This window comes from Archocentrus centrarchus, chromosome 4 (genome assembly GCF_007364275.1).
Source record: "Archocentrus centrarchus isolate MPI-CPG fArcCen1 chromosome 4, fArcCen1, whole genome shotgun sequence".
NCBI classification, from domain to species: Eukaryota; Metazoa; Chordata; class Actinopteri; order Cichliformes; family Cichlidae; genus Archocentrus; species Archocentrus centrarchus.
Genome location: NC_044349.1, coordinates 15,090,078 through 15,104,914, shown reverse-complemented (window position 1 = coordinate 15,104,914; position 14,837 = coordinate 15,090,078). Strand labels below are relative to the sequence as shown.

General features: G+C 39.7%; 1 protein-coding gene across 1 annotated transcript in view; it reads right to left on the bottom strand.

Annotated features, from left to right (window-relative positions):
- ptprsa (protein tyrosine phosphatase receptor type Sa) overlaps positions 1-14,837 on the bottom strand; it is a 131,566-nt gene that overhangs the window by 69,770 nt on the left and 46,959 nt on the right. The window contains exons 7-8 of the mRNA XM_030728129.1: positions 8,053-8,163; positions 5,637-5,648 (exon numbers count right to left, since the gene is read on the bottom strand). Of these exons, the coding sequence (XP_030583989.1) occupies positions 5,637-5,648; positions 8,053-8,163 (123 nt within the window). The remainder of the gene's footprint in view (positions 1-5,636; positions 5,649-8,052; positions 8,164-14,837) is intronic.

Here is a 14,837-nt window from a genome sequence, read left to right as displayed (position 1 = left end):
GACAAGACAGACAGAGGGAGACGGGCAGACATACAGTGACGTATGGGCACGCAGACAAATTGTACAATACGCAAAGGGGAAGAGGAAGGGTTTGGGGTTGTTGGAGAAAGGGGGAAGGAGGAAGAGGATATAAGTGGGGATAGAATAAGTAAACTGTGATTCTGGAGAAAAACAAAAGGAAAAGAAAAGAAAAATAATGACTCAAAGTGGGTTTAGAAGTCTCACACACTGGGGCTTAAAATCAAGACTCAACTTCACGTCCCCCTCTCCCCATCTTAAGCTTTGCACAACAATGCAAATACGACTTGAGAAGTCTTGGGATGGGTGGGTGTGATGTGTGTGGAGGTGGTACGTAGAGACCGAGGGGGAGATTTGGGAGGGGGGAGACTGAGAGTGGCAGCAAGGATAGGTAGCATTCCAAAGTACACCGTGTCAATCCAAATGGGATTCATATGATCGTTGCATGAGACAATTGAACTTTTCCAACAAAGTAAGGCACAAATATCACCTACACACACTCAAAGGGGATTTTTTTACCATGATTGCTAACATGTAAATATAGTATGATGACATGTAGTCCAGAAGTGCAAAGCTTTTTAGTCGGCTGAAATGGTAAAAACATTTGAAATGTTGTTGACTTTTAACAGCCATTTCATATTCAGTCTTAGAAAACAGTGCATTTTGCTTTCATGTAAAGAAAAATAAAAGATAGTCCTTTCAGTTACAGACTATGAACCTTCTGCATCCTGAGCAGGATTCTCTGTCATTTTCGATACTCTATGTGCATCCTATCAACAGTTTATTGTGATTGGCAATTACTCTACAACCCTGGTGCAGACATGACCTAACCTTGAGGGCAAAAAGTTCATTGCTGACCTTCGGAGGAAAAAACAAACAAAAAAAAAACCCAACAACAACAAAAAATGGCTCTCTTGTGGGGAACAAAATTATCAACTGTAAAAATGGACCAAAAGGTCAATGACAAATTAGAAGAAACACGCTGTCCTTAAAAATCTCAAATCTCTGAAGATTACAATTGAACAAAAATGTCCCTTTCAGTAACCATGGTTCTAAAAATCTGCGCTACCCTGATCCGACTGGAAGGAAAATTGAATTTGGTTGAGATATGCTTTGTTATTAAATGACAGATTCAAAAAAGTGACTGAGGAAGATTATTCTAAAAACATGTTGAATTGGATAAAAAGGCAAAAAAAAAAAAAAAATATCTGCATTTAATTTTCAAAAATTTCCTAACTAAACAACAAAGGTTAAAGGGCAGCCCATTCCTCACACGGACATGCATGGGTGTGGCTATGGCATGAGTGACATATACAGGTGCACCCCCATCCATTTGGGCAGACACCAGATAACTAATACAGTCCAAAAAAATGTCACCCAAGCCCGTCCAAGCATGCCATCCATTCCCAAATATAGCATTGTTCCAGACACACACACACACGAAATCAAATTAAAGTAAACAAATCAAACTGAACAAATCCACAAAAAGAACTACGTCCGAACAGCATAGACAGTACCAGAGTGCAGCTGTGTTCAACAAAGAGGTATGCATCAATACTATTAGATGTTTTTAATTACTTTTTCTTTTTTTAGGCTAGAATTTGAATCTTGAATTTGGTCTCCAATCCAAAATAATGGTGAAAACTCAATAGGGGAAACAAGGTTATTTGGGGGAAACATCCAATCAAAGAGTGTCTGAGGGAGCTCTTCTCTCCCTGGGGCTCAGGTCAGCCAATGGACCGGGAGCTGTAGTGGCTGAGTGAATGAGGTTTCCCCACATAAAGATGTCTTTGTTTACCTTTGAGTACCTATAGTGTCAGGCATCTAACACCAGTCATCTGCCAAATGCCGGTAACGTTTGGCTTTTGGTTGGCGTGTGAAATTCCAACATTCAATTCACTGAGCCAATAAACAAAAACATCCTTCCTTAAAGGCTTCCTGGTACTGGGGAAATTAATAAGTGATATGTGTTTAAAGAAATGAAACGCAGGTGAGGGTACCTGTCAACAGCATCACCATGCGTACGACAGGTAAGTGAATTAAGTCTAGATATCTATAGAAGATCAAGAACTGATAATACAGTGCATTACACTACAGATTGGCTGGAAATTGTTTGAATCTTGAGAAGACACTTTGAGAAACAACATTAATTGTGCATCTAAATGTCAATGTCACATGCAAATGAGTCACTGAAATTACTGACTGGACACAGCCCTGGTGCCATATGACTTAATGTTCTGAGTGAACTCCAATAGTAATGGTCTGGTAAGCCTGGATAAGCTGTATGCATGTGTGCATGGAACCTTCTCCTATCCTACCTCACAAATGTATTTAAACATGAGAAAAAAAAAAAAAGAATCCCAATTGCATGGACAGGCTCCTCATTCACAGAGACCAGGAGCCCAGCCGGCCCATTTGGAATTAAGAGAAAATAAACCAAACGTATACCTTTCAGTTAGTATACTAACAACATGTAATCTTGTTTCAAGCCCCAATGTGGAGAGAAAGACAAGAAGCCTTACAGTGGACGAGGTGAAACGCAGTCGAGAGAGAATGCCAGAGTACTGCACTAACTCTAATAGTGGGCAGTGTTGTGGAGGGATTTGTGCCAAAAAACAGAGGTCAGAAGGTGGACATTATCGGCCATTTTGGTGAGGCAGGTGTTGCTGCCCCAAAATGAGGGGGGGAAGCCAAAATAATGTGCAGCCTTTAGTGTCACCTTGAAGCTGAGATTACACCCTCTTGCTGCCTGAGGACACAGGTGCAGTATAGAGATCCTTTAGTCACACTTGCTGGGAGAGGCCTTCGGCATTTACATATAAGCCACAGGGGTCGGTCTGTATTAACATACCTTGGCTGCGCCAGTGCTAAACAGTCACTATGGGTGGCTCATCAAAATGGAAATTATTACCTAAAGGAAACTGACAAGAATAATGGCAGGGGTGTCTAATAATAGCAAGCAGCGGATTGAGGGGATTTCAGAGCAAATCACTTTTTTTCTATTGTCCTGAAAGTAGATGACAAGCAGCCAAATGATACTGCAAGTATGTCCCGTCACTGTAATGACTGTCATCACTCTGATTTGGTAAGGTATTATATTCATATGTTTATATTAGAATAAGAGGTAATGAAACATTTGTTTTGTATGAAAAATAAAGATTTCTGATACTGACATGATTTTTTTTTTTTTTAAAGTGGGTATTATGTTGGCAACTCCTTGAGACAAACATCTAATAGAGATGGCAGGATTTTTGCTTTGGCCAGTGAGAACATAAGGTGTAATCTAGCTTTCTTTCCCAACAGTACACACAAATGCATAGCAGGACATGCAAGCACATTCAAAACCAAGCAGATACCACCGTAGGAGGGTAAACATGCACATGCAAACATAACAGCGCGGTCTTTCTGCATCACTGTTATTTTTAGGCCTTAAAATAAGACTTAATATAAACGCTGCCAGGTTTATTCTGTTTCTTTTGTGTGAATTTGACATACTTTGTGAACACTTATTTACGGGAGGGAAACATGTGCAGGTTACTGGGCGGTTTTCACAGATCTTACTGCTGCAAATGCTGATTCCATCCCTTGACAGCCAATTTGGTGAACACAGGTAATGGAAGGGAAACCCTCAACTTTGTCCATAATAACTGCTTGATCTGACAAAATAATTACAGATATTAGTCCAGTGACTTTCCCTAGGGATAAAAGGTGTGCCTTGTGCATTACAAAGAAGTGGCACTGATGTGGCAGCTTGCAACTAAAACTACAGGCGCTACATTTTGAATTATTGAGGGTTTATTTTTACTTTTGGGCTTAGTGTAGTAAGTCCATAAAGTCTTGGCAAACAAAAGGGCAAGATAAAATGCACTTGTTGGCTTGTGGCTACTTGGTATGTAAACAGATAGATAATATGCAAATGTGGCTTAACTAGCTAGTTTTTCCAGACGTAAATTTTATACCTGATCTCACTGAGAAAACCATATACACACCTGTGCCTGCCTCAGCATTACCAAAGCATGTAAGCTGCTCATTAGTTTGCTGCTGCAGTAGCAGTCCTTTTTTTACATTTTTTTTATGATTTTCAGATATATTCATTTAATCCCTGGTGACTGATACACTCTGACAGCCACACATACAAATACCGCCACTCCAAAAGGAGACTGATAGTAAGAATGTGCATTATCTCTTCTACCTGATCTACTGAGACTCTCTGAGCTACATGCAACACCCCTAACATAAAGCCATAGTTCCTTGTTTTTAATCTGATTATTGTACAAAGCCCACTGACGCTACAGTTAAGCAGTAAGCAATGTTTGCATTGAGCTCCAATTCATTTAGCACTTTCTTCTTACTGTGCCAGGACAATAACATGAAGTAAAAAGAGAAAATACTGCATGTTTTCTTGTGTTTTTTAGAATTTTCACTGCTTTAGTTTAGGAAAAGAGAGGGAGAGTATGCGTGTGTGTGTGTGTGTGTGTGTGTGTGTGTGTGTGTGTGTGTGTGTGTGTGTGTGTGTGTGTGCACGTGTACAAGGAAAGGAGGGCTTTTGAATAATAGATTATAATTTGATGGAGTGTCATGACTGCAAGGGAACACAAACAGCAGTCATTCAACAAAACCAATCACATCTCGCTGCCGCCATTTGAAAATAAAAGTATCTCTGAGCACCCGCTAAGCAACAGCAAATTTGATGTCGAACTCATTATATTGTTATTGATCCACACGACACTGTAAATGGCATCCCTTAATGGCTGCCTAAATCACCACGGAACCCAATCAGGCCCAATCAGGTCTAATTTTTTCAGTAATGGATCGCTATAAACAAGATGACAGGAACACTGGCTGTATACACACTTATTATTTCATTCGACATTTGCATTTGCACTCCGAGACCCAAGAAGCAGAGCAGCGTCATTTTGGAAAAAAGAAACACAAATCTCACCAACAAATAAACCACGAAAAGACAAACATTTTTAAACAGAAAAAAGGGTCACCAACAGAACAGAAACTAAAGGAAAATGTACAACACAACACTATAATCACAACACAAAAAATAAAAGAAATAAGAAAAAGTAAAAGAAAAGGTAAGCCAAAAAAAAAGGGGGTGTGTATCAGGGAAAATACTTGTAGTAAACCAAAGAAAGAGAAAGGAACAACTGAAGAAAACAAAGGGAATGCAGAAACAAAAAAGACCATTGCGGCCAAAGGGATTTTGTAGAGGCATGCAAGCGCAGTTACATTCTACCATCATGCAACAGGTCCTGTTATTTCCACACGCTGGGTTTCCATTCAGCACATGCAAGAAAGCCTTTAGGTGCAGAAGCAATACCAAAGGATGCAAAACGAGAAAAGGCCCCACAATGCAAACATAAAAGTAAATTAACAAGACCCGAGCTAATCAGGTTTGCTTTCATCATTTCTTCCTTTGAAAATAAATAAAAATTTCTTTCATAATCATTTAGCAGTTTGGATCAACTGATTAGTATTTCTTCAAATTAGTAATTAATTGAGCTTTGTAATAGGCAAATACAGCTAAAATTTTTTCAACATGTTGAATTTTATTATTTTTTTTTTTCAAACGTGGGTTAAAAAAAGTAAAAAAGAAAAAACACACCAACCTTCTCGAAGCTCTGAGGGATGTAAAGGGGTTGATGCAGAACACAATGACATGAGGAGAAGAGAAAAATAGGGGAAACACAGAGAGAGTAAAAAAAGCCACCTCAAGGTGTTTAGCTGCAGCTACATTTCCCTTTTCTTTCATCTTTTTTTTTCCTCCTTTCCCCCTTTTCCCTGCTATCAGTGAAACCCGTCTTGAAAGTACACTTGCCTGCCCCACCCCGCAAATAAACTTGAACCAAAACAATCAGATTCACCCCAGTGGCTGCACTGTCGCCTGGTAAGAAAAAAGAAGTGAGGCGCCACTGGAGTCACATCAAGCGTTCCATTCTCATAATTCAGAATTTCATAAGCTTCTTATAGCCACAAGGAGAAGCTCCTGTGGTGGCCGTATTTGCTTTTATTAGAGAAAGAAACAAAATAAAGAGAAAACAAAAAGAAAACAAAAACTAATGAGAGATTGAAAAGAAAAAAAGACACAGTTTGGGATGAAATTAGAAGCTGCAGTTCAAGGTAGTCACAGTAAATGCTATTCGAAGCCAATCAGAAGCACCGTCGTTAGGCTTTCGGCTGGGTTGTAGTCCCAATTGTGCCTCACGTACAATTAAAGATTTGTATATGGTTTTTCTTTGTTTTGTTTTCGCCTGAAATTTATCCCTACCACAGCTGCTAATCTCGAGTGCATTTTGCTTTGTGAACAAAACATAGTCAACATCAAGTATCAGAATTGATTGACAAAAGTTAACTGAAAACAGACAAAGGTTGACACCATCAAAGCATAACAAGTGTGTTACATAGCGTGAAAGTACTTAAGTATTTATGACCCTTGTGTACTCTTTTAAAGGCATGCTGATGGAGCCAGTGTTCATGGAGACTGCATGAATTGTTGGAAATGATATCAGGGTATATATATTTTGACCAAAGGAGCTACTGAATATCCCAGTGCTGTGTCAACAAAGTGTTCCCATAATTATTCATCTGTATTTAATGATGCCTGTAGAGCACTTGACTAGAATTTTCAATGACCCTTTTAACACCTACTATGCTATATATTAGCAAGGTGGATAGCTACTTGACATCACCTGCATCATAGAAGAGACAGCATGGGCCTTCAGGATGAATGCTGACAAAAACAGAAACTAATCTTGATGAACCTTTTTTTTTTTTTTTTTTTAATACCTTCAGCTCTTCACGGTTGAATTTTTCTTCCCTATGCTGCCACTTCACATGGTATGATAATAGCAATAATAATGAAAAAGCAGCTCCCTGACCCATTTTATAATGTCAGAGTAGTGAATTATTTATTGGGAACAAAGTTATTTGGTACACAGCAGAGGGAACAAACTGAGTAGATACGGAGGCATCTTTATTTAATATGCACAGTATAAATAATACATGTCGAAAATGCATCTGCTTCAATTTATTAAGGCTCCCTCAACTGGGATTCATTGTCATTTAGCATTAGTGGTGGAGAGTATGCTTTTGTCTTCATTGCCTGTTTCCTATGAAACTCTGTGTTCCCTGTGACTGATTGTTTTTTATATCTTCACTTTGCTGGAACATGCCAGCCAAAATTACTACTGACTGTAAAAGCCTTTATAGATAATACACCAAAGCAGAAACATGGGAATACTATGGATTTATGCTCCAGAACAGCATGACAAAGAAATAGAGGAAGTGTACTATTTATAATCTATGTGACAGAGCAGGTTTTTTTTTTCTTTTTTAAACAGAGCATCCTATTGTGCTAACAGTCCTTTCCTACTGTATCAGTTCTCCTCCTCCAAATCTGGAGAAGGCTGAGGGGTTGAGATTTTGATTGGTGGGCGATAACACCTCGCCACTCAATCAAAATCGAGACTTACCGTTGTGCTCCTTTACCTGTAAAAAAAGAGCTAATCAAAAAGAAGTCCTTCCAGACTCTTTTTGGGTTCCAACTCTGACAGCGCGGGAAACATTTGATTGGGCACACAATTACAGGTAAAAGGTGTCTTACAACCGATAAAGTAAAGACATACGGCTTGTTGTGCTACACATTTCCTTCCGAGTGAGTAGGGGAGGGCATTAAAAGAAAAAATGGAGCATAACATCATAACAGAGAAGAACATTAGTTGGTCAATTATAGTTTTACATTTGGAAGTTTCAGTGCATATGAAATTACATTTATGGGCAGGCAATACTATCAGTGCTAAAAGATTGATATTACTCGGGTAATACTATTTTGCAAAATACATTTTGTGCAAACACAACTAGACTAGAATGGAAGCAATTATCATTTGTTAAGCTCAACAGTAATGCCATTTAAAGCTGAGCTGCACTGTGAAGTTATTTTAGTTAGAATGGGTAGATGTTTTATTTATTTATTTATTGTTTTGTTTTGTTTTCTTGGCCTGATTCTTTGACCGGGTTGCTCCCTACCTCGCACATAAAGGTTAGCGGGGGACGAGTAGCGCACGCCTTCCACATTAGACGCCACACACTCGTACTTCCCCTGGTCCGTCTCCTCGCTGTTCTCAATCTGCAAGGCACCTGGAAAATGACGAAGCAAAGACAAGAAGGGGAGGGAAAGAGACAGAAAAAAAAAGAGAGAGAAAGAGAGAAAGGAAGCAGGGAGAAAATGATTAGTCAATCTGTCTGTGACAGTGCATGAAGAAGTCAGACAATCTCCTTAATGGTGGGTATCTTGAATTTCTCAGGACCACTTTGTCAAGATCTGCTTCTCTCTGCAATGCTTATGCAGATTGGCATGACAAACTGGCTCCCACTCCAGCCTCAGCCATCCACAGATTAAAAAGAGGGGGGGAAATAAATGAATAAAAATGTGGACTGAATCAGTCACACTAGATTTGTAGCTACAGTATGCTTGGTTTATGCAACTCGTGTAAGATGTGAGATCTCTTACAAAGAAAGTACAACAAAGTAATGATGTAAGGGTGATGAAAGGTAATAGAGAAGGGGTGTTGAGTTGGTCTTCTAAACCCCATGAGATTAGCAGATCATCCTTTGCATAAAACTCAGAGAGAGAGAGAAAGAGAGAGAGAGAGTGTGTGTGTGTGTGTGCTGTGGCGGGGGGGAAAGGTTAAGAGAAAATATCCACACATCCATGTAAACACTGACTACATAATGTAGCGTTCCAGCCCTTCTGCTATTATGTGATGACTGCTCACCCAAATTGTGACAAAATAATACTCAAATAATCTTGTAAACAAATGCATCCGATAATTATTATTATTAATATTAAAGTTTTATCCCAGCTGTCATAGAATGAGAGGTGGGGTACCACTCTGTCGCAGAGCTAGCTATTTTCTTTGCTGCATTCTTGTGTTTTAGTTACTTCACCAGAGTATTAATATAAGAATTGCTCCATTTTGTGCACCACTCTCATTGACCTCCATTCTCTTCTCACTTATTGTCATTATCATATTTTAAATGAACGCCTTAGAGCTCGTTTCAGACATTACCTCTTTATCTAGACTTTATCTCTTCTTATACAGTATGTGCAAATAAACTAAACCTAAAATGCCTGGCAGCCAACATTGAAGAAAAAGGTGCAAGGGACAAAGGAGGGAGGTGAAACAACAGGCGTCAGATCATTCCTCATTAGAGCGCTGTTGACGGCACTTCCTGATGATATCATTAGGGCTTCTGGCTGGCTCAGCAGACAGATTGCAGCCTAGGCCTCTCTGACAAACACAGCACCATTGCTCGTTAACGTTTAGCCAGGAAACATCAATATGCCAGGAGCTGCCCTGGATGCTTTGTAATATACCATAGCCTACTCCATCACATCAGCAAAGTAGATTGAACACAATGTTGAACAAGGCTACTATTTTGGAACATTGGCCTAATAAGCTGTTTCAGCTGTGCTGCAAATGAGATCATTGATCCTGCTTAATTATAAAGATAACTCAGTTCCCCCTGTTGACTATTTTATACCTTTGGGTCAGTACAAATATATTTGCTTTTCAAGACAACAATAAAGCTATGAAGCTGCAACAATCTATGGCGCTCTATTTTATTTATTTATCTTTTTTTACTGTCTCTTCATTTCAATCTACAACTCAGATCATCCTCATCCCTGAGAGGGAACTGTTCCTGGCACACAGCTCGTGAACCAAATGAAAAAAATCTACCTGCAGAGTGCAGGTGGCACAGTCTTCGCCGTGGGTTTATGCAAGCATCTGATTTGGATTTGTTTGATGTGCACTTGGAACAGCAAATGCCAGTGCGGTGGCAGGTGGGTTGGAATGTGCTCAGAAGCTGAGTGCCTCAACACAAGGGAGACCACAAAGTAAGGACTGTGTGAAGTTCAACTCCAGGTGGACGGTTCCAGAAAGCTCTGCCAGCGGCTTGTCACCCTCACTCACTGTGCTGAATTATAAAATCGTTGGAAACCCCTTGTTGTTAACCGCTACTACACCGTTGAATAACAAGTGATGCTCTATATAATATGCTGTAGGTCTTCAATTCATGCCTGCCAGCTGCTGACGATCTGCGGGTCTATTTGCCTCTAGCAAATATAAATGTCAATCAAATCAAGTGCAATTTAACAGTAAACAAAACACAACTGCCAACATGTTGATGGGCGATGCATAAAGAATCAAAGAAAATTAACCAATATTTGGTGCTGTGAATTACTGGTGAACAGGAACAAAAGAAAGAGAGAAAAATATGCTTTGAGAGGAGACGCAGAGTTTCATCTGCTCCAAGACACCATGCTAGGTGGGATTATCTATTGTTTCCAAGCCCCTACTGGCTTCATTATGTATTCTAGCTATTATTTCAATGTGGGGCGCTGAAACACACACACAAAAGTCCTTCTAGTTGCAGATCATGGGGGAAGGGGGGGAAAAGTTAGCGAAGCAAGAAAGGCAAGTACAAGAAGCTTAAAAGCAGAAAAGAAGGAGAAGCAAATGAAGCAAAGGAAGCGAGAGAAAACAAATATACAGGGACAACAAGAGAGGAGGAGGAATATACACTATTTATTATTTTCTGTCTTAAACTTGTCATAACTTGCCCAGTGACAACTGGGATAGCCTTCAGGTGCCTCATGACCCTGAGCAGGATAGGTGGTTGAGAAAATGAATTTCTTAAACTTGTGTAAAAAAAAAAAAAAAAAAAAACTCTAGGAAGGAAAATACTAAAACCCTGTTTGACTCTGTAACTTAGCCTTGTGAAAATATGGGCAAACTTACAGTTTTTCTGTCCTCTTTCCCACATATTTTCCTCTAGCTCTGGCTTACTTGTTTTGTAAATGATGTAGTTCATTACAACAAAAAATTCCTCTGCAACGACCGGTGACCAGACAGGTGGTCTAAAGCCTCATAATATTAGCATTTAATGACACCAAATCTCTTTGATGGCCTATCTGGAGCTGCAGCAAGCACGCACACAAAACAACCAAGACCCATGCATCCTTTTTCCTATCACTTCTTATTTTTTTTTTTTTTGTTTATTTATTTTAAATGACTCCACTCTGTGTTTTGCATAATGTGCTCTGTCTGCTCTGTCAGCCTGTGGTGCGAGCGGCCAGCGGCGCAAGAAATGAAATAAATGCTGAAAATTATCTTTCACAAACATAATAAAACACATGCACCCTGTCTGTTCAAACACTTGGTGTTTACTGATAAAGACAGCAATTTATAGCGTTGCTCAAAAAAAATGGTTGAAACACGCTTATTAAATGAATCCTATATGGGGTCCTATTGCCGTGTCTTCCTTGTCTCTAGCTATTAATTCTTATCACAAACAACAACTGCAAAAACTACCACAGATCACAGTTTTTTTTTGAGGAAAAAAAATACTCATGTCAGTACTAATCTGCTGGCAATTATGCCTGAATGAACAATAACCCTGGCTAGCTTTACTTTATATTGTATCAGCACAGTTTGACTATGTGCAAACAAAACCAGCACTTTACCTGCACTTTTTTGCAGGTGCATCAGTGCTACAGCACTACAACTGCAGAACAAATCGCTGTTTTTAATGTTTTGTCCTGCATGTTGTGCTTGATCGTATGAACACTAATTATTCATTTGAATGAAGCCACTTTTCATACCAATAAATAAATAGATAGCATATCACTTCAACTCCAGCTCAGTGTAACTGAGAATTATTGTGACATTTAAAAAGGACACATCAAGGACACTATGTGAGGTGTACTGGGAATGGATCTGAGAATATCCTGGAACAGGCCCGACTGTCCACTCACCAGTCACAATGACCATTAGTAAACTGCCCCCACTGAGTTATAACTCATGTTTTACTAGGTCAGAGGAGTAAAAGATAGCCTTCTTTCTCCGTTACTCAGTGATGTATACATAGCACAATATTAAGGTCAGTATGAAGGAAAAAAAAAGGAGTGGCTAAGTCTCTTATAATAATGACATCAGTTATCCATGTTGATCGATCTTCTAAGTCTGAGTGAACACAAAGACTCACAACCTCCAACCTCCCCTGCTGCCCACTCTGGCTGTCTTGCAGCAAGTTTACTGCCTTCATTCATTTGATAAAGAAGGCTGTAATGGAACATTTGTCCCAGTTGTGACAGCTGCCCTGGTTAAAAGTGCTGCATGCTGCAGGCTGACCTAAAGAGGAGCACTGAGGTGCCAAGGTGTGATAACAAAGAAGACTGCCTAGACAGAGTTCAACAAATACATGTTTTTGATTCAGGGACAAACATTCTTGCAGAGAAACTGTTAAAAGCAGATATGTTTTGCTGTCCTATTCAGTATATTACAATGATGATCTATATTATATAACCAACACTTACAACTAGACTAGATTTGTCTAGAGGTCTAGGCCGGAGAGCTATCACAGACAGGGACCATTCAGATGTTTCACAGACTTCACTGTCCTTCTTTGTAGCTGCTTACAAGCTAACAACATGGGAATGACACGGACTGATGGCAAAGAATATAAAGAGTGAGGAAAAACTATCACAAACTGAAGTGTGGAAAAGAAGAGGAAAAAAGGTGGAACAAAAATTTTCTTATGAGAGGAGAAGTAAAAAAAAAAAAAGAAACACAGTTAAAAAAACCTAAAAAAAACAATAAGAGAAGGGTGGGAGGAAGAGTTAAAAAGATAGACAAGCATAGAAAAACAGAAAGACAGATGAGGGGATAAAAGGAGGGCGAGGAGGGGCCAGCATGGTTGATTAATTTCAGAAAGTGCCTAAAGCTGTGGTCTGCCCACCCCAGTCGCTGCTTGCAGCTTTGCCCCCCCCCCCACGTCCCATTTGTGTAATTCAATTAGTGTGCTCTAGCAGGATTTGATAGATTTGTTTAGGCGGTGAACAAAACTGCTGGGCAACTCTTACTAAAACCCCAAATTAGCACCTTGCTTTACAAATAGACACACAAAAACAACAGCCTTCTAGTACGTGCATTAAACTCATTTGGACGCACAGAAGAGTGCAGACTGCAATCCGAATCAAACTTTAACGTCTCAGTTTCTGCTGATAGCTGTTTCAAATTTTGCATACTCACCATTATAAAACTGCATACACATAAAGACACATTTTTATAGATACATTCTACAGCTGAGAAAGCCCACACCTGTCCCAGGTGACAGGAAAAAAACAAACTTGTTTTCACTTTCACAAACTGTTGGTTAATTTCCAAGTTTTGCAACAGCTGTTTCAGAAAATAGACCTACAGAATTAACACAGAATTGTTGAGTTATGGGACATAAATTCTATTTGCAGCTATAAATGACAACATGCTGGAAGTTACAGACTTCAGCTGTGTACCCGCAGTTTTAATAACTGCATAAATGAAGACAGCCAGTAGCGCTACATGGCAGCCAAGTCTGGACTTGCCATTTTCTCACTGTCTCTCCCCCCTCTGTCTGTGTCCTGGCTGTCACTCCGCAACGCTCTGCTACCACCCCAAGGTCATTATACTGTGATCGCACCAGCATGAGGCTCCACGTGTGATGCCATTGTTGTCAGAGCCCATCTGGTGGCTTGTAACGCTCCCATGAAATTAGTAATGAAGCAGGTAGGGAGTCGAGCTACCTTTATACATATCGCTTACCTCAAGGCCAGCACCTGCACGGCTTTGTATGGAACTAAAATTCACTGAAGTTGTACATTTTGGGAATCAGCTCTTTTATTAGGTGAAATAGAATGACTCAGCAGTGGGACAACAATGTCTTACCTAGAGATCGAAAATAACGTGTACTGGGAGAGTCGGCTTGAATATAAATATGAACCTATGAACACGTCTTTCTCAAACACCCTTGTGTTTCATTAAGATTTCAGTTCACATCCAACTCTCATACAATTTGTTTTGTAATTACATATGTGCCATGCACTCCTGACAGCAGGTCAGTATTGGCAATGGGTGAAAAATCATCTTTTTCATGCTGCTTAAGTCATTATGCAAATGCTGCGTTCACAAGTTACATTTGTCACAATATGATTTATGAGCCCTTCTTAATTAACCAAGGAGATGCAGGGAGGGGCGGCTTTGACTATGTTGGTCTGTGAGGTCATGTGATGTCCTTTAATATGTTTGACAACATGGTACCATTTAGAATATTTTCATGAAATGCTTGTATGAAATGACTGAGGACAGAGGACCTTTGACCTACTGTGGGGTCTCAAAATGAATCACCTCCTTTGCCATACCACCCTGCAGTCATGAAACCAAAAAAGATAAGTGATGAATCCATACCCTTGATTATATGGACAACCACGGGAAACTGAGATACTCACTTACCTGCTCAGCCTGTGGAACAAAAGCATTTAAAAACAACCCCGCTGCATCACAGTGACTCAACTGAGAGCGAATGTTTCAGCTATAAAGTCGGATAGATAATTACAAGGGAAATTTAAAATGTCCAGGGAAAATGGGAGAAAAAAATGAGGGGAGAAGAAGAATTATTTGAACAAAGCCTTTGTGTAATTCACAGTAGTCACACTGCTTTACACCTGTGTCCTTCCATTCTTACCTTGATATCCTCCCATTCTCCCATTTATCCTCTGAAATTATAAAAGCAGCTCTTTTGTACGGTAAAAGGATGCACATGCTGGCAGTTTTTGAAAAGGCATCCACCGCACTTGGCAGCCTTCCTAAATTTGCAGTTATAGGTTTGTATCCTGCAGAGTAACATGAGGGAATTAAAGCAAATGTATCTTTTGCTGGCTATCCACCCCCCTGATGTGCCATGGTTATGTTTTTCAGGGAGGTGCACTAACA